At 41.6% G+C, this 22,968-nt stretch overlaps 3 protein-coding genes across 22 annotated transcripts in view; 2 read left to right on the forward strand and 1 right to left on the reverse strand.

Moving 5' to 3' along the window:
• The first annotated feature begins 367 nt into the window (after positions 1-367).
• LOC143001465 (uncharacterized) lies at positions 368-5,307 on the forward strand. Its single transcript, XM_076151095.1, has 2 exons — positions 368-1,843; positions 3,865-5,307. Exons 1-2 carry the CDS (start codon positions 416-418, stop codon positions 5,305-5,307), a joined length of 2,871 nt encoding a protein of 956 aa, XP_076007210.1. The 5' UTR covers positions 368-415.
• A 2,015-nt stretch (positions 5,308-7,322) lies between these two features.
• Positions 7,323-9,385, forward strand: LOC143001377 (E3 ubiquitin-protein ligase TRIM35-like). The gene has a single exon (XM_076150972.1). It carries the CDS (start codon positions 7,461-7,463, stop codon positions 8,892-8,894), a length of 1,434 nt encoding a protein of 477 aa, XP_076007087.1. The 5' UTR covers positions 7,323-7,460; the 3' UTR covers positions 8,895-9,385.
• Positions 9,386-11,669: 2,284 nt separating this feature from the next.
• camk2b1 (calcium/calmodulin-dependent protein kinase (CaM kinase) II beta 1) overlaps positions 11,670-22,968 on the reverse strand; it is a 51,485-nt gene continuing 40,186 nt past the window's right edge. For 11 of the 20 annotated variants that reach the window (XM_076150968.1, XM_076150967.1, XM_076150971.1 and 8 more), the window contains 5 exons: positions 20,947-20,995; positions 14,395-14,470; positions 14,208-14,302; positions 13,841-14,074; positions 11,670-13,556 (listed from right to left, as the gene is read on the reverse strand). In XM_076150968.1, coding sequence (XP_076007083.1) covers positions 13,842-14,074; positions 14,208-14,302; positions 14,395-14,470; positions 20,947-20,995 — 453 coding nt within the window. In that variant the 3' untranslated portion in view covers positions 11,670-13,556; position 13,841. Of the gene's footprint in view, positions 13,557-13,840; positions 14,075-14,207; positions 14,303-14,394; positions 14,471-17,676; positions 17,767-20,946; positions 20,996-22,968 lie in introns of all 20 variants that reach the window. The other 9 variants (XM_076150953.1, XM_076150957.1, XM_076150952.1 and 6 more) reach the window with 1 other exon arrangement.

The raw sequence follows: 22,968 nt of genomic DNA on the forward strand, positions 1-22,968 counted from the left end.
CTACTCGTCTCAGTTGAATCACTTCATGAATATCTTGTTGTAATGAAATCTGGTCAGAGGTCAGAGAGTTTGCAAGACGCTGTAGTAGAAACCAGAGACTCCCTCCAGGATTTGAACCTGGTACTTCCATCGCGAGGGATGGATGATTTACCATTACACACCATAGTAGGGGTTGGTGAGCTTGCTTACAGCGCCCCGCAGTGGAGACATGAGGTATGACCGTCTGCGATTCATTTCTGAATCAGAGGCCAGAGAAAGTGAAAGTGTATTTTGTTGTTGCTGAACAGAGCCGAGACGCCATTACAGGGAGTGAGATCTCACAAGACATTTGTGTTGTAGGACTTCAGACAAAACGTTGGGACCACTTCAATTTGGTGAGTTTTGCAGGAAATAGACAATCTGGATATCAAAGCAAATGGCAGAGAAAATTGCTCTTGTGGAAAGTTACCTGAGCTGTCATGTGTGTACAGAGACGTTCAGAGATCCTGTGACTCTGGGCTGCAGCCACAGCTTCTGTTCCAACTGCCTGCAACAATTCTGGGGACAAACTAAAAACAAAAACTGTCCGATTTGTAAAAGGAAATCATCAAAAGATCCTCCTGTAGTGAACTTTACTTTGAAGGAACTTGCTGAGTCCTTTGTTGGGAAACTGAAGTTTGGACCATCTGAGACTCAGAAAGAAGAGAAAGAGGAGGAAGAGGAGCTGGTGTGTAGGAAACATAAAGAAGAGGCTAAATTGTTCTGTAAGGACGAGCAGAGAGCTTTGTGTTCTTTCTGTGACTTTCCTCACCATCAAAGTCACAATGTGGTTCCTATAGGACAAGCAGTCAGTGAGCTGAAGGACCAACTGGAATCTGACTTAGAGTCTCTGCAGGACAAGAAGAAGAAATACAAAGAAGCTAAAGAAACATACAATGAAATGTTTCAACACTCCAAGAAGCAGCTGTTGTCCACAGAGAGGCAGATCAGAGCCCAGTTCAACCAGCTCCAGCAGCTCCTGAGAGAGGAAGAGGAGTCCAGACTGGCAGCTCTGAGGGAGGAAGAGAAGCAGAAGGGGAAGGCTATGGCCAGAGAGATGAAGATGATTGAGGAGAAGCTCTCCTCTCTCTCAGACAGTATCTGTGCTGTTGAAGAAGAGCTGCAGAAACACAACGTGTCCTTCCTCAGCACTTACAAAGCCACTCAGAGCAGAACCAGATCCCAGTGCTCACTGTCAGATCCACAGCTGCTCTCAGGAGCCCTGATAGATGTGGCCAAACACCTGGGCAACCTGTCCTTCAGAGTCTGGGACAAGATGAAGGACAACATCACCTTCACTCCTGTCATTCTGGACCCAAACACTGCAAACGGATGGCTCTATCTGTCTGATGACCTGACCAGTGTGACAGATGGAGACCCACACCAACAAAGGCTTCCTGATAATCCAGAGAGAAACACTAAATATTCCACTGTTCTGGGCTCTGAGGGCTTCAGCTCAGGGAAACATAGCTGGGAGGTGGAGGTGGGAGACCATCCTGACTGGACTGTTGGTTTGGCTAAAGAGTCAGCTGACAGGAAGGGGAAGATATTTTATTCACCAAAATCTGGATTCTGGTGTTTGCATCATCGTAGTGGAAAATACACTGGTGGACTTGGTGAGACAGTGAGAGTGAAGAAGAGTCTCCAGAGGATCAGAGTCCAGCTGTACTATGACAGGGGGGAGGTGTCCTTCTACGACCCTGAAGACACGACTCACATCTACACTCATAGAGACACTTTCACTGAGAAAATGTTTCCATATTTCAATGTTGGAGAAGCTGCTGATGCAAAGAGCAAAGAGCTCAAAATCTGTCAGACTGAGATTTCTCTGTGATTTTCTGTTTTGGTGCTGGAGTTAAACTTTTGATTTCATTATTCACTGTAGAAGAAGTGGGATGAATGAAGATTAATTACTTTGATCAACTTTATTCATGGGTATAATTGTTTAAAAATTAATTTAAAGTCACATAAATTACCATAAATTGGGAGAAACTGAGATTAGGTTTCAGGAAAATGATCTTAATCTAATTTAGGATACAGTTATTTGGGCAGTTATTTTTTTTTTCTCATCTTATTTGCAGGTTGAATTAGTGATGATTTGTGATTTAATTTCTTGAAAATGAATATCAATCGGATCTTTTGTTTAATAACATGGTGTGTTTTACTGTCCAGGATGAAGATGTTGTGATGTAATCAGCTGTTTCCTGTTTACAGTGTGTGTGTGATGAGGCCTCAAGGTGTTGCCACTGTGACTGAAATGAGTTTACGTGAATATGTATCTCTTAATGGAACATTGTTCTATGTGAAAAGTCATGAAGGTCATCAGAGCCAAAGAGGTTTGAGGCACAGAAGAGGCTGATTCCATTTGTAAAGACTTTCAGGAGAGCTCAACAGGAGCTCATACTGGGCAAAAACAATCACAAACTAAACTAGAGATGCAACATCTAAAAGGTTTTCTGGCCTGGGTTTTCTGCTGATGTTCATAAATGTGCAAGTAACAGATTTCCTGAGGGGAATGACTGTGGTGGTGATTACAACACTGATCTACATCATCAACAACTCATTACAAAGGAAAAATGGAGCCTTGATTCATACAGGGCGTGTTGACGTCACTGCACCTCAGGTTCATAGAAAGCAGGGAGAGGTGTTTAGAATGATGTTAAGTTATATGAGGTTATGAAATAATGCAATAGAGAGCTTGATGAGCCCCCTCCTCTCTCTCTCTCTCTCTCTCTCAGCCATCAAATGTCAAAGTGAACAGAGTGTGTGATCATATTTCTTGTTTTCTGAAAGAAGCTTAGTTTCATCTGTCAGGACTTTTTTAGACAGTATATTTCACATTACAATAGTTAGAAGTTTTACATTATAATGAAAGTCCTGTATGTACTTGACTCATCTACATCTGAAGCAGTGACAGCTGGAGTGCAGTGGGTGCTGCTCCTCTGTGAGGCTCCACATCACAGTCATGATCAGTCACACTTTGACACAGGAAGCATGAATACCAGGCTGCATTTGTGATGTTGAGGCAACATGACTTCAAAGTGGACAGAATGAGTTGTGGATTTAATGTAGATGAAGAGGAGCAAACACAGAGTGAGAGCGACCAACCAGTCGTCTGCTGAATCCAACACAAGCACAAACCTCACTGTGGTTTGAGTTCATATTTAGTTTATTTTATGTTTTGTCCTTTGGCCTCTATGTTGAGGTCAGAGTCTGACGCTCGTATATCTAAAGCTAAAAGCAAATAAGACCAGAGGAGATTAATGTGGTTTATCTGATGATCAGAGACACCTGTAGTCTAAAGTGCAGGATGATAAAAGTTAATTTCATGAGCTGCAACCATGAGTGAGACTTTGATCCTCTAATAAAGTCTGATGGTGTTTCTTATTCTGAGCCTCCTGACTTTCACTCACACACTCATGCATTTTACTCTTGTATGCTGAAAACATCAGATGCAAAATTTGGTTCAAGCAGAAATCCTCCACTTCCTTTTCCTTTGTCAGTCTACATCTCTCACAGTGCTGAAGTCACCAGACAGAGACGAGAGGTCTGCAGTGTTTGGGACCAGAAGGAAACAGCTGAAGTCAATCCTGTCCATCCTGTCCCACAGCCTACAGGACAGATCGTCCACGTGTTTTATTGGCTGCATTAGTAATGATTAGTGATTAACTTGTGAAAGAGGAGGTGAGAATGATGAGTAGATTCATGCATTGTTGAACAGAGGATAGACGCCATTACAGGGGGTGAGATCTACACTGAGAAACATCATCTGGTGGATTAGAAGAAGAAGATTTAGGGAACTTTGATTCAGTGAGTGGATATTCAACAATAATTTGGGTGAAAGAGAAAATGGCAGAGAAAATTGCTCTTGTGGAAAGTTATTTGACCTGTCATGTGTGTAAAGAGACGTTGAGAGATCCTGTGACTCTGGGCTGCAGCCACAGCTTCTGTTCCAACTGCCTGCAACAATTCTGGGGACAAACTAAAAACAAAAACTGTCCGATTTGTAAAAGGAAATCATCAAAAGAGAATCTTGGAGTGAACTTTACTTTGAAGGAACTTGCTGAGTCCTTTGTTGGGGAACTGACATTAGGAAAGAAAATTAAGAAGGCAGACGAAGAGAAAGAGGAGGAAGAGGAGCTGGTGTGTAGGAAACATAAAGAAAAGCCTGAATTGTTCTGTAAGGACGAGCAGAGAGCTTTGTGTTCTGTCTGTGACTTTCCTCACCATCAAAGTCACAATGTGGTTCCTACAGGACAAGCAGTCAGTGAGCTGAAGGACCAACTGGAATCTGACTTAGAGTCTCTGCAGGACAAGAAGAAGAAATACAAAGAAGCTAAAGAAACATACAATGAAATGTTTCAACACTCCAAGAAGCAGCTGTTGTCCACAGAGAAGCAGATCAGAGCCCAGTTCAACCAGCTCCAGCAGCTCCTGAAAGAGGAAGAGGAGTCCAGACTGGCAGCTCTGAGGGAGGAAGAGGAGCAGAAGGGGAAGGCTATGGCCAGAGAGATGAAGATGATTGAGGAGAAGCTCTCCTCTCTCTCAGACAGTATCTGTGCTGTTGAAGAAGAGCTGCAGAAACACAACATGTCCTTCCTCAGCACTTACAAAGCCACTCAGAGCAGAACCAGATCCCAGTGCTCACTGTCAGATCCACAGCTGCTCTCAGGAGCCCTGATAGATGTGGCCAAACACCTGGGCAACCTGTCCTTCAGAGTCTGGGACAAGATGAAGGACAACATCACCTTCACTCCTGTCATTCTGGACCCAAACACTGCAAACGGATGGCTCTATCTGTCTGATGACCTGACCAGTGTGAGAGATGGAGACACACACCAACAAAGGCTTCCTCATAATCCAGAGAGAAACACTAACTATACCACTGTTCTGGGCTCTGAGGGCTTCAGCTCAGGGAAACACAGCTGGGAGGTGGAGGTGGGAGACCATCCTGTCTGGACTGTTGGTTTGGCTAAAGAGTCAGCCGACAGGAAGGGGGAGAGAGATGCTTCACCAAAATCGGGATTCTGGTGTTTGCATCATCGTAGTGGAAAATACATTGATGGACTTGGTGGGACAGTGAGAGTGGAGAAGAGTCTCCAGAGGATCAGAGTCCAGCTGGACTATGACAGGGGGGAGGTGTCCTTCTACGACCCTGAAGACACGACTCACATCTACACTCACAGAGACACTTTCACTGAGAAACTGTTTCCATATTTCAATGTTGGAGAAGCTGCTGATGCAAAGAGCAAAGAGCTCAAAATCTGTCAGACTGAGATTTCTCTGTGATTTTCTAAGGATTTCGTGAGGATTTCAGGCTGATTTCAGGTTGAGTGAAGGATATGTAACAGCAAAATTATGAAAACCAAAACCACAAACTGAAATGCCCTCCTCACCATACAGTTAGAAGTAGCGACTCCTGCCTTCATGAAAGATAATGATTTGAATAATATGTACTTGCATACAAAGCCCAGTTTAGTTGTACTGAGTCTATATGCTTACGTTTTCCTCATAGCAGATGAAATGACATACAGTGGAATCCTGTGGTAATAAATCATGACTACCGATGCCAGCGCTGCTTAGCTGAAGGGCAAAGGCAAACCTGCATGTTAGACAAATGATATAATAAACAATTGAATTCTTTTGTACTTTGAACTTGGACTTTGATCTTGATGTGTGTTTCTCCTTTGCGATATTTTATAGATTAAGGTGAAATGAAGACAGAGAAAAAGAAGAGAACTAAAACCATAAAGAGAACCAGGCGGTGTAACGTCTCTGTTAATTTAGACAAAGGGATGACGAGCAGAGTGACAGCAACTACCCACAGCCAGCAAAGGTTATGCTGAAGTGACATAATAATGTGACCGGCGAGTTTCAGATGGCTGCATTTTTAAATACCAGAATTGTGGAAAAAAAACCATAGGTTAGATAAGTTATTCATCCATCCACTCTCAATGCCTGCTTATCCTCTGCAGGGCCATGGGACACCACAGCCTATTGCTGTGAGTGAGACAGGACAAACCACAGACAGGCAGATCATCTCAATTTTTGAAATTACTGCATCCAAAATGTTATTCAGACCGAATAAAGAATGCATCGCAAAACGTGCACAGCATCAAGGCCATGAGGAAAACTGCTTAGCACAAGCTCCTCATAACAGGAAACCTTATGAACATGTTTTTGGTTAAAGTTAAGCACATGAATCGTCTGTCCTGATTGGCTGGAGACATTTTTGCACTGGTTTTCCTCAGTCGACAGTAGAATTGTTTCAAAATTCCACAAATGAATCCAGGTGAAGCGTGAATGCAAATAAATGAAAGGGAACTGAAGGTTTAGGTTTAAAATACATTTGTGATATTGAAAACCTATTTCCAAAGTGGTGTTCTGACTCAAATGACGTTGGTGAAGTCATCGTTCACTTCTCTGTAGGAGTCATGCTGCCTTAAAGGCCCAGATACCAACTTTGAAACATCTAGGAAGATTACATTATACATTAATTGTTTGGGACTTCTACTCGTCTCAGTTGAATCACTTCATGAATATCTTGATGTAGTGAAATCTGGTCAGAGGTCAGAGAGTTTGCAGGACGCTGTAGTAGAAACCAGAGACTCCCTCCAGGATTTGAACCTGGTACTTCCATCGAGAGGGATGGATGCTTTACCATTACACACCATACTAGGGGTTGGTGAGCTTGCTTACAGCGCCCCGCAGTGGAGACATGAGGTATGACCGTCTATGAGGAAATAAGATTGTCCTTAAAACTTTTGGGCAGAGTAATGCTTAAAATCTAAATGGGAGAAAAGGGAAGGTATTCAAACAGGCTGAAGACGATTACTTCAATGCTAAAGACGAGCCGACCGGATCTAAATTTCTACCAGAGAAAAATCTAAAAATCTACCAGTTTTCTTGAGCGATTATATTTATGACACGATTATTCATAATATTAATACTGGACTGAAAGTGGGTTGTGCTTTGTCTCCACACTTTAATCAAGATTTGAAGGAAGCAGAACACATATTGTCGGAAGATAATTTGGTTATCTTGCCACTCTTAAAGATGGTGATTAATGATTTTTAATCCTAATTATTTGATCATCCATCTTTATAGCCACTCTCCATATACATTCTCTGTGTCTACTTATGGATCTAGAGATCTTTAATGTTTGGAGATAGTATATACTGGAATGACACAGTGACATTTACAAGATAAAATCTGAAATTGTGCTGCCATTACCATCTGCTGGTCACATTGTTGTGTTGCATCATTTCTGAATCAGAGGCCAGAGAAAGTGAAAGTGTAAAGTGTACGGAACAGAGCCGAGACGCCATTACAGGGAGTGAGATCTCACAAGACATTTGTGTTGTAGGACTTAAGACAAAACGTTGGGACCACTTCAATTTGGTGAGTTTTGCAGTAAATAGACAATCTGGAAATCAAAGCAAATGGCAGAGAAAATTGCTCTTATGGAAAGTTACCTGAGCTGTCATGTGTGTACAGAGACGTTCAGAGATCCTGTGACTCTGGGCTGCAGCCACAGCTTCTGTTCCAACTGCCTGCAACAATTCTGGGGACAAACTAAAAACAAAAACTGTCCGATTTGTAAAAGGAAATCATCAAAAGAGAATCTTGGAGTGAACTTTACTTTGAAGGAACTTGCTGAGTCCTTTGTTGGGAAATTGAAGTTAAGACCATCTGAGACTCAGACAGACGAGAAAGAGGAGGAAGAGGAGCTGGTGTGTAGGAAACATAAAGAAGAGCCTAAATTGTTCTGTAAGGACGAGCAGAGAGCTTTCTGTTCTTTCTGTGACTTTCCTCACCATCAAAGTCACAATGTGGTTCCTATAGGACAAGCAGTCAGTGAGCTGAAGGACCAACTGGAATCTGACTTAGAGTCTCTGCAGGACAAGAAGAAGAAATACAAAGAAGCTAAAGAAACATACAATGAAATGTTTCAACACTCTAAGAAGCAGCTGTTGTCCACAGAGAAGCAGATCAGAGCCCAGTTCAACCAGCTCCAGCAGCTCCTGAAAGAGGAAGAGGAGTCCAGACTGGCAGCTCTGAGGGAGGAAGAGGAGCAGAAGGGGAAGGTGATGGCCAGAGAGATGAAGATGATTGAGGAGAAGCTCTCCTCTCTCTCAGACAGTATCTGTGCTGTTGAAGAAGAGCTGCAGAAACACAACCTGTCCTTCCTCAGCACTAACAAAGCCACTCAGAGCAGAACCAGATCCCAGTGCTCACTGTCAGATCCACAGCCGCTCTCAGGAGCCCTGATAGATGTGGCCAAACACCTGGGCAACCTGTCCTTCAGAGTCTGGGACAAGATGAAGGACAACATCACCTTCACTCCTGTCATTCTGGACCCAAACACTGCAGCCAGATCTCTCTGTCTGTCTGATGACCTGACCAGTGTGAGACATGGAGACACACACCAACAGCTTCCTCATAATCCAGAGAGAAACACTCAATATGCCACTGTTCTGGGCTCTGAGGGCTTCAGCTCAGGGAAACACAGCTGGGAGGTGGAGGTGGGAGACCATCCTCACTGGGTTTTGGGTTTGGCTAAAGAGTCAGCTGACAGGAAGGGGGAGAGAGATGCTTCACCAAAATCTGGACTATGGTGTTTGCTGCATCGTAGTGGAAAATACACTGATGGACCTGGTGGGACAGTGAGAGTGATGAAGAGTCTCCAGAGGATCAGAGTCCAGCTGGACTATGACAGGGGGGAGGTGTCCTTCTACGACACTGAAGACACGACTCACATCTACACTCACAGAGACACTTTCACTGAGAAACTGTTTCCATATTTCTCTGTTGGAGAAGCTGCTGATGCAAAGAGCAAAGAGCTCAAAATCTGTCAGACTGAGATTTCTCTGTGATTTTCTGTTTTGGTGGTGGAGTTAATCTTTTTATTTAATTATTCACTGTAGGAGAACTGAGATGACAGATGTTTTATGACCTTGATTAACTTTATTCATGGACACACGTGTGTTAATATTGAATTTAAGTTCCATGAATTACGATGAAAAGTTTAAGTCTTAAACTAATTTAGGATAGAATTATTTCAGCATTGATTTTGTTTTTCTCATCTTATTTGCAGGTTGAAGTTGTGATCATTTGTGATTTGATTTCTTGAAAAATTGATTTCAATCTGATCTTTGTGAAAACATGTTTTATTCCATCATTCATGTTTTATTTTCTGCTCTGAGCTTTTTAATAACATGGTGTGTTTCACTGTCCAGGATGAAGATGTTGTGATGTAATCAGCTGTTTTCTTTTTACAGTGTGTGTGTGTGTGTGATGAGGCTGAGGTTCTCTCATGTTAGCTTGTGTTTCTTCATCCTGCAGCATTTATAAAGGTTGAACGTCAGCTTGTTTCTCTGATGGAAGTTTATGATCCAGAGAAACATGAAGCACAAAGTCATGTGGAGGGTTGAGAGAAATACATTTGTCACCACTGTCACTGTTGAAAGGTTTCATGTAAGTGAAATCATTTGATCTGTGCACAAATATTAAATCCTGTGTTTCATCATCCCTTTTCTGTGTGTATCCATAGTTACACAGTGCAAATGCTGTGCAAAGATATCTGCTGTAAACACAAAGAGACGTTCACTTTCTATTGAAACTGTCATTTTATTGATAACACCTTAACACATTTTGTGTAAGTAGCAGAAACACGTGTAGCACGGAAGAGAACAGAGCAATAATCTGCAGAATCAGAGAACTAGAGGATGAATATGATCAAACAGACCAAAGACAAAGAGGCACGAAGAGACAAAGGGGAAGAAGAAAGAGACAGCAGAGAATCAGGCTGGAAACAGGGCGATGAGGAGGAAGAGTGAAAGACGATGAAGAGGAGCAGACTCAGTGTTGTCAGTGCAGCTTAGTGAGTGTGTGGAGGAAGAAGATGGCCGAGGTTCAGAGAGATCACAGTCACTGCAGCTCATCTCAGTGAAGCTTCATGTGACTGAAAAGTGGAGAGATGAAGATCATTTCATTTAAACTGCAGGGGGGTTTCAATTCATTTGCATCCAGATTGAATGTCCTTATGAATCTAATATTGTGTTTCCTGCTTAGAGAAGTTTTTACAATCAATAAGTAAAAAGAGTAATCTTATTCTGTGTTTAACCTTTTTACTGCAGATGGTATGATTAACTTTCAATCGGATTCCGACTGACTTATTTGTATATTATTGATTTGACTGATTAGATTTTCCTTCTTATATGCAATCTAAACACTGATAAATTAGAAATGCATTTCTGTAAATACAAATGTAAAATGAACTATAATCAGTTCAACACTTTTGTTGTCCAGATCACAAAGATGCAGCATTATTGTCTGGTAGTCGATGGTGACACCTGTCTAAAATCATCAGTCTGCTATTCAGATGTTGCTGTGATTGGTGCTTTACTCTGTGTGATTGCGCCCCCTGCTGGAGCTCCTTCCCTCCCTGCAGCGCCTTCATTCCTGTCAGCTGGATCAGAGTTCAACAACTTCTCCTCCAACTCTCTCAGTAACGTTGAAGAAGCCGCTGCTCTGCACTGACAACATGGAGCCGTGTAGTAAAGCATGCTAAATAATCATCATCACATCACCTCATAGTCATCCTCTAATCACTGTCATCTTCATTATATCATCTTGAGACAAAAATAGTTATATGCCTTTAAAAAGCTGAGAAAACCAAAAGGGAAAGGTGTGTTATACCAGCATTCAGTAGAAGAGGAAAAACAGAAAGGAAAACACCAAAAACAAGTCGTCCTGTTGAGGTCATGCAGAGAAAATGCAGCTATGATGGTATAGTTAGTTGCAGTTGTGTAATACTGTGTACGCCCTCGTTTAAATATGTGACTCTTATTAAAGTCATGTTGAAGGCTAGTAAACACACTAAAAGAAGAACAGAGAAACAACACCTTTGCACTGCACATGCTGCTATTTCTTTTTTTCTGGAGGGTGTGTGTGTGTGTGTGTGTGTGGGGGGGGGGGCACATGTTTGGATGGCGGGAAAACAGTGAATTCAGCTTGAAGAGCCGTTGTTTCCAAACGTTTGCTCAATGGACAAAATGAGCCAAAAGGAAAGTCCAAAACATGATAAATGTCAAGTTTATGAAGAAAATCAGCAGGGAAGCAAAAATGATAATTCAAACAATGTTGGTCTGTGTTTCAGGTCAAACTTGCAGGATACAGATTGGGTGCACTCTCCTTTCAAACACACTGGTGGTGTTTTACATGGAGCAGTGTCCCTCTGCACAACTACAGACAGAATACATGAGCTGTACAATAGCAAAACCACAAAGAAAGAAAAGCAACAAAGAATTATTCACCACAATAAATAAATAAATAAATACAGAATCCAAATAAATATGAACCTGAGGACGAATCACCAAATCAACCGCCCAGTCTCATCTATCTTTGTCTGACCAATCAGGGTAAGACGACTGTGAAGGCAGCCAATGGTGCACAAGGAAATGAAAGCGGAGCTGGAAAATCAGTTTTCAGCTTTGTGAAGTCCATCTGTTCATTCCCAACGACCCAGGCACAAGCACGTTACTGTGTATCACACAAAGTGTAACACAGGTCACAGAGCATGACAGTCCAAACACAAATCATGACAAATCACATCAAATCATGAGAACAGTTCAGTCCTGGGATGAAGGCAGAGGACTGATGTGTCCTCTGAAATAAAGCCTTCTGTTCCCAACCTTCCCCTCTAACATGACACATGCCTACTAAACTGAGAGCATGGATGAACTCTCACACACAAACACACACACACACATACATACGCACATACGACGGACTGCCCTTAAATGAGGAACCAGATGACAAAGCAAACAGTCTCTTTCTGCTCTTTCAGACAAACTCAAATATTGTGTTGCGGCTTTTTGTCAATTAAAAGAAAATCATAATGAAGTTAGATTTCCAAATTATTTATATGATTATATTAAGGAATATCACCATATTTCCATTTCCATTTCTGCAATTTGTTTCAATTCTACTCTTCAAATTTCAAACTTTGCCACTACCAGCGACTGCAGTGCCGGGCAGTAAAATTTGATCAACTTGTCTTCATAAACAAAAGACCAATCTATCATGTTTCAGCTTTTCAGAAATACTGAAAAATTGAAAACAAAACTTAAAAGTTCAGAAACAACGAGTTGGAAACAGTCAAGTCAGCAGGTGGAACAGGACTTCTGTGTCATGTTCAAGGGACGCCTCAACAGTACGACCTGTTCTGTTTGTCATTTTCAATGGAAGAACTTAGACAAAATCTCAGCAAAAGTTATTTGCACTTAATGGAAAAGAGTATATAGTGATATTCAACAGTTGTCTAGCAACCAACAGCCCTACCCAGGAGCTTTTCAGTGCCACAAAAAAACACATCCTTAAAAGTTGCTCAGTGGGATTCATAAGCTGTTGCTGTTGAGCAACATATGGCAGAAGTGCAACATCAAAGGAAGGAAATAATGAAGATTAAAGTTAAATAAATATATATATATATATATATATTTGTGTGTAATATTTGCAACTTCTCATGATTCAGCTGCAATTTCACTCTTCACCACTGGGAGTGGAGAGGCTTTCCACCACATTGATTCTTCGTCCCAGGCCCCTTCATGAACATGCAAACTCAACTCAGGATTAAACTCCCATAGAACAGTAGATTGTTTGAAGATGTAGGAAGACAACGAGCTGATCCAGCCATTCACATTGCAACGAGGGGAATCAGGTTCCTTCAGTTCTACAAAGTCATTCCTTTTGAATAAACAAAGCACAAACGCACAAAAGCACTCACTCTCTACACTCACACCCATCAAACACACCCCTTCCGAAAAAAAAGAAGAAATATTGACCATGAGTTTGGGTGCAGTAATAGATAACAAACATGAAGCAAATTACAAAAACTGCCAATATAATTTTCCACTTAATAACCACAATAAAAAACAGCCACTGTTAATATTGGGACAAAAACCATGCTTCCTAAAAAAGAAAGAGAAAAACAAAAAAAAAACTTCAACTCTAGGTACCACTGGCATCAAATTTGAATTATACAAATGACATAATATAATAATAATATTAATATAGTAATGATAATAATAGATTTGACTTAAAACTTTACATACTGTATTTCCAGTGCACTGTTTATGTCACACAGGTGTGGACAGAGATTGTTGGTGTGACACAAAAATTGTAGGGGAGGGAGGTAGGAAGTACAACAGGAAGAAGGAATCACACTGAGGAGTGCTGAAAGCCCCCCACCCCCACCCCCCGCCCCCCTAAAGAAAGCACCCACTGTGTCGGAGGAAAGAAGAGGAAGGTAGGGAGAGAAAGAGCTGTGGACGAGATTTCATTTGCTGTTGAGCCGTTGGTGGTTGTTGTTGTATGGCAGCGAGTGACACAAAGGTGGCGGTAAAACAAGAGATGCATGCTGTCGGGGGAGGGGAGGGGGGCACTGGACTTGTTCTTTCTCTTCCTCTTCCTCTCGCTCTCCCTCGCTCACGACGGCGGAGCGCTTTTGACAGACAGAGTGATGAAACTCAACCCTGAGAAGAAAACCAGACATTACTGTATATATGTGACAGTGCGACAGCAAACACCATTTAAGAAAAGCAAGAAATCAAAATATTGGAAGATATACTGTAGGTAGATATAAAGTATTAAACTGCAGGTCAACCTTAGAAAACACACGGGCATTTATTAATGGGCTCATTCAGCAGGTTCTTTGTTAGCAGCAGTTTAAAAAGGTGTAATTAAGTAAACATGAATAAACCGTTTTGCCGTTAAGTCCGTCAGATATCGCCCAGTTGTCCCAGCTTTCGGTCTGTACCTCACTGGAGTGGCGCCGCTGGTGCGCCTGAGCAGTGGAAGTGAATGTTCTGCCACTTGCTGTCTCTGCGATGCCACACACGAGTTTCCTCCGACTGGCTGGACCGTGGTCGCCCCTGGCCGTCCACATACTGAGTCAAGCGGATGTAAGCGATGCAGGCAGCGTCCTCGCCGATCAGGTGGACGTGGGGGTTCAGGATGGTGGTGTGGATGGGCTTGCTGTTCTTAGCTAAAACTGAAAAGGCATATCAGAAACATTATTAACAAAGCCTTTGCAGCGTGAATTAGAAAGTAATTTAGAAATGATTGAGTACTATAGAAACTAGCTGGTTATAAGCACGTAAAGTCACAAAAGCCTGCCGACGTACGGTTCTCAAAATAGAATCTGTGGAAGTCCATTCCCTCTACCAGGTTTCCTAGTGCCTCTGGCTCAAATGAAGTCAGTCCAGGGTCGCAGATCTTACTGAGGAGGAGACATACGCCACAAATGTACTGCCACAAATGCTCTTTAAAGTCTGCATTAGGTCAAACCATATACAACAAACACTGACTCACGCATAGGCCTCAAAGTCTCCATTGTTGACGGCCTCTATCAGTTGCTCAGTGATCTTGATAATTTCTTGTTTGCGTGCTGCAGAGGAGAGTGAGAAGAGTTAATCACATGCAAACAGGTGAAGTGGTGGAGTGACGGAGACATGTTTTGTCTGTCCTGTCCTGTACAAACACAAGCAGATGCAAATCCATTCAGGACATATAAATACAAACACACAAGTCACATTATTAGACACAACCTTCCAGTATTGGGTTGGACCACTTGGGGCTGGAATGTTGATGAGCTTTGTGTTTTAGTTGACTGCAGATGACTGCTTGACTGTGGTCCCTTAGAGTTGCTGATCTCTGCATTGTCGTAACGCACAGTAATTGGAGTTGCTATTGCTGAGTTCATGTATTGAACCTTTCTGTACACACGAACAATTGAAGTACTGGACCGGTGTCACTGACTGGCTGATTCCACTCCAGGTGTATCTGTGCACCTATGTATGTACTTGAGCATACATAGCTGTTATTCGCTAGAATCAATAACAAAATGTTGTCTCTATTGTAATTGTCTCCGAGTTTACGTCTTGCACAAGTCCGAAATGATTACTAATTCTTCTTTCACAGGTTAAACAAATTAAATCAACCACAAAGTTAACAACGGTTCTAGTCACACAGTGTACCAGTGGATGGAATCTTATGTGGGGTCAGCAGAATAATTATTACTTCTATGCAAATCTAATTAATGTACAATTTGTCAAATGTATTGATTGATTGATTGTGATGAACCACTTCAAATTTATAATTATTCGGGTGGCACACTTTTGACTCCAATCCATATTACAGACAAGGTAAGGTTACAAATCCCATACAGGCAAAGACAGAAACAGGATGTAGCTCCTCTGTGTACCCGTTTACCCAAAGCTTTACAGTGACGATGCCACAGGCACAACACTGTACTGCTCCTTTAGCTCTTTAACTGGGTACCATGCGATGGGTTGTGCTTAATATACTCACTCTGGGAGGATGAGGGGGGAGGGCTGGAGGGGGAGTGAGGGGGTGGCGGGGGGGTGGTGTGTGCAGGTGGGGGGGCGGGCCTGGGCACCAGCGCTGGTGCAGCCTCAGCCTCAGGCGCAGGCGCAGGGGCAGGTGCTGTGGGCACCCTGCGAACGCTGCTTACCAAGTCTGTGAGCCGAGACACTGCGCGCAGGGCAGACCACGCAATGGACAGGTGGATGAAGAGGAGGGTGGAGGAAGAACAGATCAGAAAGAGTGAAAAGAGAAACCAAGAAAGACTGAGGAATGAGGAAAAAATGAGGAGAGGCCACCAGGATTTGCAATTTAGTTCTCAAAGTAGCTAAACTCATCCCTACAATATTGACCAGGGCTTTGTAAAATCACACAAGATGGTTCAACTATTCATCAATAAGCTATTTACATCACAGCTCCCTATGATGCAGAAACTGCACAGGTGCAGTGTTGATATGGTGCAAACACTACTTCACCAAGGAGAATTATCTCAGAACTAAAAGTAAAGCTCTTCTTTTCCATTGTCTTGCTTTCCAGCTACTTTCCTGGCCTTCAGTGGAGGTCTGTGTATTCTTTTACGGATCTCACACTGTTCTACTTACTCTGCATGGGGACAACAGGGGTTTGTGGAAGGGAGGGGGCAGAGAGGACTGCGGGAGGTGGAGTGCTGGATCCCCCTTCCCCGTCTGATGTGGGTCCTGACCCTCTGCGCACTGAGCCCAGCAGGTCAGTGAACTTTGTTGCAGCTGAGTGATGAAGGGAGGGACATGGGAGTGCACTCAAATGGAATTAACCACAACAGCATGGCCATACTGGTGAGAACTTATCTTGGAGAGCACTAAGAAATGAATAAGTCTTAAGTGAACATCACTTTTATCATATCTGTAGCTTTTTTATCCATAGGATCATTTTCGTTTGAGGTGCTTTGGTTCTTCAAACTGCATTTCAACCAAAAATACTGGGCATAATGTGGACCTGTGCATTCCACTGAAGAAATCAATGAGAAGTTGCTATTATTAAATTTGGGGGAGACATTAAGTATAAGTCTGTAGAAAAAAGTTTGAGCATAATTTCCAGTCCACCATCCCAAAATGGATTATATCTTAGAATTGTTAGAACTCCAGAAGCTCACGATCAAAATGTATCCCTGAGTTATAGTTCCATGAGGGACTATTGAGATGAAAATCTCCTAATAAACAGCAATGAAGTTTCTTGGCTGCAGTTAATCTCAAGTGATCTCCAAGAATAAGTTTGACACAGATGATGAAGACAATGATGGGAACACAAAACATACCCCATTTTTCAAGGGGCAAGATTTAATGCTGAGTAATGTTATAAAATTATAGACACACACTATTCCGATGCACAATTGTGTTGGTGTTCAACCTAATGTCCATGAGAGGGAGACAAATAGTCTAAAATCACACCAGTGAATGGCAGGAAGGGAGAGGATGGGGGAACACTGTAGTTTGACTGTTTGTGTTGTCATTAGATGCTATAATATCAAATAGTAAGCTTGAGTGACATTATAGGAGGGTAATGGGGGGTTAGTACTGGTGAGTAATATGTAGATTCAGCATATGCACTGGCTGTGAAATGAAGACTTGGTTTAGTGACAGAGCATTTCCTGTGAAGCCTGACTGACATTAGAGCTTTTGGGCTAATATTGGGGGTTATCATTCAATACTATTCGGTTACAAAACCGTAATCCAACATTTTGGTGACATTGAGGCAAAATATCTTACTATATTTAGTAGTTCTCTTACTAATTACCACTAAGTCTTTCAACACTACTAAACTTTACTGACATTTAAAGCTCAATTATAAATAATAACTATAAATCAAAACCCAAATATACAATTTCATTCCAAGGAAGCATTCTCTTCAAATGTTGATTTTTTTGTGATAGCATCTAACTATTTGGAAAAAAGTGTGTTGTCTTAAAGTTCTGTGCCACACAGAACACACACATCTTAAATTTCACACACATGTTGACACATTCTATGCACACTCGGCACCTCTATGTTGATATCACAAAAACGTTCTAATCATTACATTACATGACATTACAACCAAAACAAAAACAACTACGTGAAGCTGTGATCTTATTTCCGCCTACCAGCCATCATACAACTACACATATACTCATACTGTCTATCTGGCTATTTTGGCCAATATTATAGATGTGCCCACCCTATATATCAGTCAGGCTCTAATTGGTAGTATGTGTGTTCCTGTATGAGACTGAGTTTTGAGGCCATGCTGACTTACAGAACACAGTGGCTGCGGGGCTCTGGGAGCTATCAGGCTGGGAGTTTGTGCTGGATTGGTTCTTAAGCGAACCGTTGTCTATGCTCTTTCCTGATCACACGCACAAAAAGGAGAACACATATAAAGTTGCAGCAGCTACACATATTACAACAAAAACAAAAGATCACAGTGAAGAAATGGTGACAGGTGTATGTGGCATTTAACCAGTGAATGGCTGTTTAAGCAGGATTTACAACCATGTGTGGTTTTACTGAGACTTAAAATGGGAGCCTTGCCAGTGAACGGAGGACGGATGGTGATGGCCATGATAATGAGAGTTAGATGTTACTCATTACTGTTCATCTGTTAAATTAGCTGGCAATGTGGGAAATGCAACATGTGAACAATAGCTTAAGAATAGAGAGGATAGCCAGGAAGGTAAAGTTAACAAAATGAGATGTCAGAACACTGTTGCATCACTAAATGTATCTGAGGTGTATACAGTAAAACCTCAAATCTCTCTTTTCAGCAATGAATATCAATTTTCCTCTATTACTTCATGGCAACTGAACCAGTTAACAAGTTCATAACACTGAATACAACTATAATACCTTGGTGGCTTATAAAGAGGAAAAACAAAAGGGTGAAAACCAAACTTCATCAACCATTAATTCAAAGAGATTACTTGCAGCCCCGCCCACACAGTTTGATTGACATCCGATCTTGGAAAGCGCAGCACTCACACATGACAGGAATGATTGCCAACATCCAAAGACATCACACAAAATAAATAAATTAAAATAAATTAGCCGACTGGAAACTTATCTTTAAACAAAAATAAAATTCGACCTGAACCTTGATGCTGATTAACGATTCATGCTGAGCAGCCCTCAGAAAGCAGAGTCGCTAACAAATTCTCAACTGTGAAAGTATTGGGAGTTATAGAGCAGCTATTTGGTCAGATGCTTCGTCAGCCAGCACGGGAGTTGGGTTACAAACCAGCTGTCGTCCAGTGATCTGACAAGATCCTTTGAAGGCCAACATGGCACAAACGATTCCAAGTAAGAAAAACAAAAACCCTCACCCCCTCCACACTCACCTGGCTCTTTCTCTGGTGCGTTCTAGAGGTTCATACTGTAGCTGAAGAGCCTTTCACCTACTGTATGACTCAAACACTATCCCATGGAAGGACTACATGAGCGGTGTGCCTTTAACTACTCTTAGGGCACCGTGTCTCTGTTTCCTGCCTCAGGGGTTAAATATAGACACCACCCACTCAGCCCTGACTCTCCTGCCAAGGTGCCTTTGCCCCCTGTAGAGTTGTGGAGTGAGGGTTCAAATTTGGGACCAGGGGAGGGGCTGAGCTTGGTTTCTTTCACTGGATATATAAGGAAGCACAGTAAAGAAACACTGTAGAGCCTATACTGTAGAGGAACAGGGAAGAATTAGTTATTTCCATCTGGCCAGGGTTCAGGAGGTAAAAACCTGGTGCAAGTTCAAGCTTTGAACATAAAACTCTCCTGCTAGAAACAGTAACACAAACAATGATAAACTAACAAGTACGGGACTACATATATGCAGCATGTTACAAAGAAGAACCACAGAGCATGATGGAGAGGGACATCCAATCGCCACACTTAAAACTGGAAGCGTTTTAAACTTGGTAGCAGTATGACTGGAGTAGTCAAATAGTCTTCCTCTAGGCAACAGCCACAAAGGTTTTTGTGCAGTGTATAATTCTGTGTAATTTAACATAAAAAAATATTTAAAAATGTTGTTCCTCAGAAATAAGTTGAAAGATTTCTGACCAATGGCCATAACTTATCTTACAGTATTGTTAAATTATGGAGAGACTCCCACCTTTCTGTGTTGCAGAGCGTTGATGATATCATTGAAAGAAGAGTTTTAAATTCACTGGAGGAAATTCACAACCTGCAGTTCCACCCTCGTAACCTACTTCCCACAAGGAAAGTTTTAATAATTGGTTCTAAATGAGTAGCAGCATGTCCTTTCATGACATAGTAAGGCATAGCTATTAATACAGTTTTCACAAAATCACCAGGCAATTAGTTAATGCTGCAATATCACCAGGCTATGTTGGTCGCCCCATTCAACACAAACCACAGGCGTCACTTTGTTCTCTCGTTACATACTGCATGAGTGCATTCCACTTCGTACTAAAGACTCTTTAACAGCTGCAGTGCCTGCCATGGCGATAATGTTTATATAGGCAGCTTAGAAATGGTTCACTGTGTACAACAAATGAGGTCCTGTTGAGGTGAGAACAATGTGGAGTATGATTCTGCTAACTGGAAGTGGAGAAATAACTTGAGAGAAAACAGAAATTACCTGCTGATACAACATTGCCTTCAGTATGAGGGTTTGGCTGGCATTAGACTTTTTTGTGTTTGTTACTATTTTCTTAAGGAAATGATTGGAGCACGTCTTCAGCCACTGACAAATATGCATCACTAGTTGCAGCGCTTAAATCATCTTAGATGTAAACAGCTTTGATTTCTGGGGGATTTGTGACAGAGCAGCAGAGATTCTACCTGGAGGAAACACAGATGCACATTCTCTTCAGTACACATGGCTTGCAAATCGCACATTATTGACACGATTTAGATGCACTGAATTAAGCTCAGATGTTGAAAACTTGTGTGAGAATGCCTAAGCCTTGATATACACAGGCAAAACAAATATACATATTAATACGCCCAGACTCTCTCTCTCTTTCTCTGAAGGAGGAAGCAATGCAGTCAGACTTCTTCGGGGGTCACTATGAGGTCAGGTATTAGTTCCACCAACTGATTGTAATTTAAGTCCAATTAACGTGACAAAAACATTCCCTGTACATTTATCAAAAATTGGGATTACAAACATCTGGTGTTTGGCGTTTACACCGAGAGTGGATTAACAACCAACAGATAAAGGGATACAAATGACTAAATCATGTCTCACAGCAACTCCAGTAAGCAGCTACAAAGACAAAGCAACAATCTAAGTGTTTGGCCTGTGTGTGTGTGGATTCCTTGTTGTTTCAGTGTGCAATGTTTTTCATGCAGGAGTGGACAGCAATCAGTTTTGTGTTTGTGTTTTCATCCGTGGACATTGATTCGCAACCAGCCAGAATGTGATTTTTTTCAAAGTCACAGAAAATACACAATACTAACAAGTTTGTAGTTGTATGTGTGCTTGTTATTGAGCCCTCTGTACTAAGGGCAAAGATTCATTTGACATGACCTTTGACTTTCAAGAGCTTTTGTTTGTTTGATTGTCCTGCAGTCTCACCTTTCACATCTTCATCCTCCACAGTGGTGTTGCTGCTATCTGATGATTCCTGGACGGAGGAGAGACAGAAAGTCACTTTGGGTTCTCAACTGCACTGCATACACATATATGGACACATCACCATGCCAAGAATGGGGTGAGGTGTGAGGGGGTCGGGTGGGGGAGGGAGGTGTATTCCTCTGTGAGAGGTCAGGTCTTCAAAAAAACAAAAAAACACTGATAGAGCATCAAACGAGACCTTTCATTAGTGGTTCAGTTCATAAGCAGATCTAGTTTGTGTCTCTGGGTCACAAGCCAAACTATGCAAAACCCAGCAGGTCATACGACAACACAAACAACATATTTCACATCTCCACAATGCTCAAACATGAGGCTGGTATGACAAATATTTTGCAAGTAATAAGTTAATTATCTGGATGTTTCTGACAATACAATTCAATGAAGATTTTTTTTCAAAGTTTGGCTTGAATGATTTTTGTCTAAGAACGCTGACTGACATGTATGAAAAGATATGTCAAACGCATAACAACATTATTACTTTGGTGAATCTATAAAAAGAGTAATCAAACAGTGGCTAAAACCCATTTTTGTACAACAATGTCACTGTGGTACAACGAGCCAGGAAGCTACTATACCTTGCCAATGTTTAATCAAACCATGCTGGGCAATTTCTGACTAGTCTACGAAACCAACAATCATTCAGCCCACTTTACCATCTCCCGTTCCACAAAAACTCCTTTCACTTAACCCTTATTACATAGTGTGTGTGTGTGTGTGTGTGTGTGTGTGTGTGTGTGTGTCACAACACATGGACAAGTGATGTCTTTTGTCCCTGGCCCTGTCTAGATGCAACAGATACCCTCCATACTGTATATTTAGCAACGACAGTAGGTTGAATGGGATCTGAAAGGGCACTTGGCTGTCATTACCATCATCTGTCCATCTATCTGTCTGTCTGTGTGTCTCAGGAGTTAGTATGTGATTTCTTATTAGCAGATCAAATGAGCCTATATTCCCCTTGCATGCTAAGAGTAGAGAGAGCTTGTGACCTCATTGAAGGCGCACACAAGCATGAGAGGAAGAGAAAAGAGAAGGAGAGCAAGTGAAGACAGATTGTGTGAGAAAAAGAAAAATAGTAAAATATTCAACAAAGGAAACAATATAGGGGGTAGAAAGCATGATGCAGATTACTGTCCAGGACGCAACACTCTGCCCCACCGCATGTTTTCAATTTAGTGGGGGATTTAAGAGTGAGTATGTAAATGAGCAACGGTTGAACAATGAGCAACAGCTGCAAAAAGTACATTTGAATGTGCTGGCGCTATTTTAAAGCTATTTATTTGTTGTGTGCGTTAACCTGGCGTCTATACTCTCTCACCAACGTATTTGGGTCACGCAAAATTTAAATGTGAATTCAATTTCATGAGTCTCTCCCTCTCTCTCTCATTTTCTTTTACATTAGTGTACCTCACAACACCGTCTTTAATGATGTGTTTTACATTTATATCATTCATTAGTAAAGTCTAGTAAAGAATATAAATGTTAGTACTTTTGCAATGATTACAAAATTCCTAATATATCAGCAGAGCTACTTGACAACAATAAGATCAGTGGAAATATCCAGATATTCCAAATGTTTAACATAACAATAAAGCATTGTTTTGTATTTGTGCTACTTATCCTGTACACTGCCCAGTTTGGAAGATGTAAAATGAAAGTAAAACAATGCAGAATGTGAATGGAAGTCACTCAAATTCTGGTAAAAACAAAACTGGTCTGTTTTAAAGAAAGATATGGGTATGAAGATGGTGAACTTTCACTATGATGACAACCTTAACATATAAGCCTTATTTGCTGTATGTTATTGCAGAAGAGTGTGTATGTGTGTGTGTGTGTGGTCCCCTAGTGAGTCAGGGTCAGGGTCTGCTCTGTGTCCATAGGTACCTATACAAACAATCCTATCCACATGCCCTTCATAAAATGATCATATTTACAGTATTGCAGGAGTTAATTCTCCCAAAA

This window comes from Genypterus blacodes, unplaced genomic scaffold (assembly GCF_046128005.1).
Source record: "Genypterus blacodes isolate CSIRO-AG114 ecotype Tasmania unplaced genomic scaffold, CSIRO-AGI_Gbla_v1 ptg000053l_1, whole genome shotgun sequence".
Classification (NCBI taxonomy): Eukaryota; Metazoa; Chordata; class Actinopteri; order Ophidiiformes; family Ophidiidae; genus Genypterus; species Genypterus blacodes.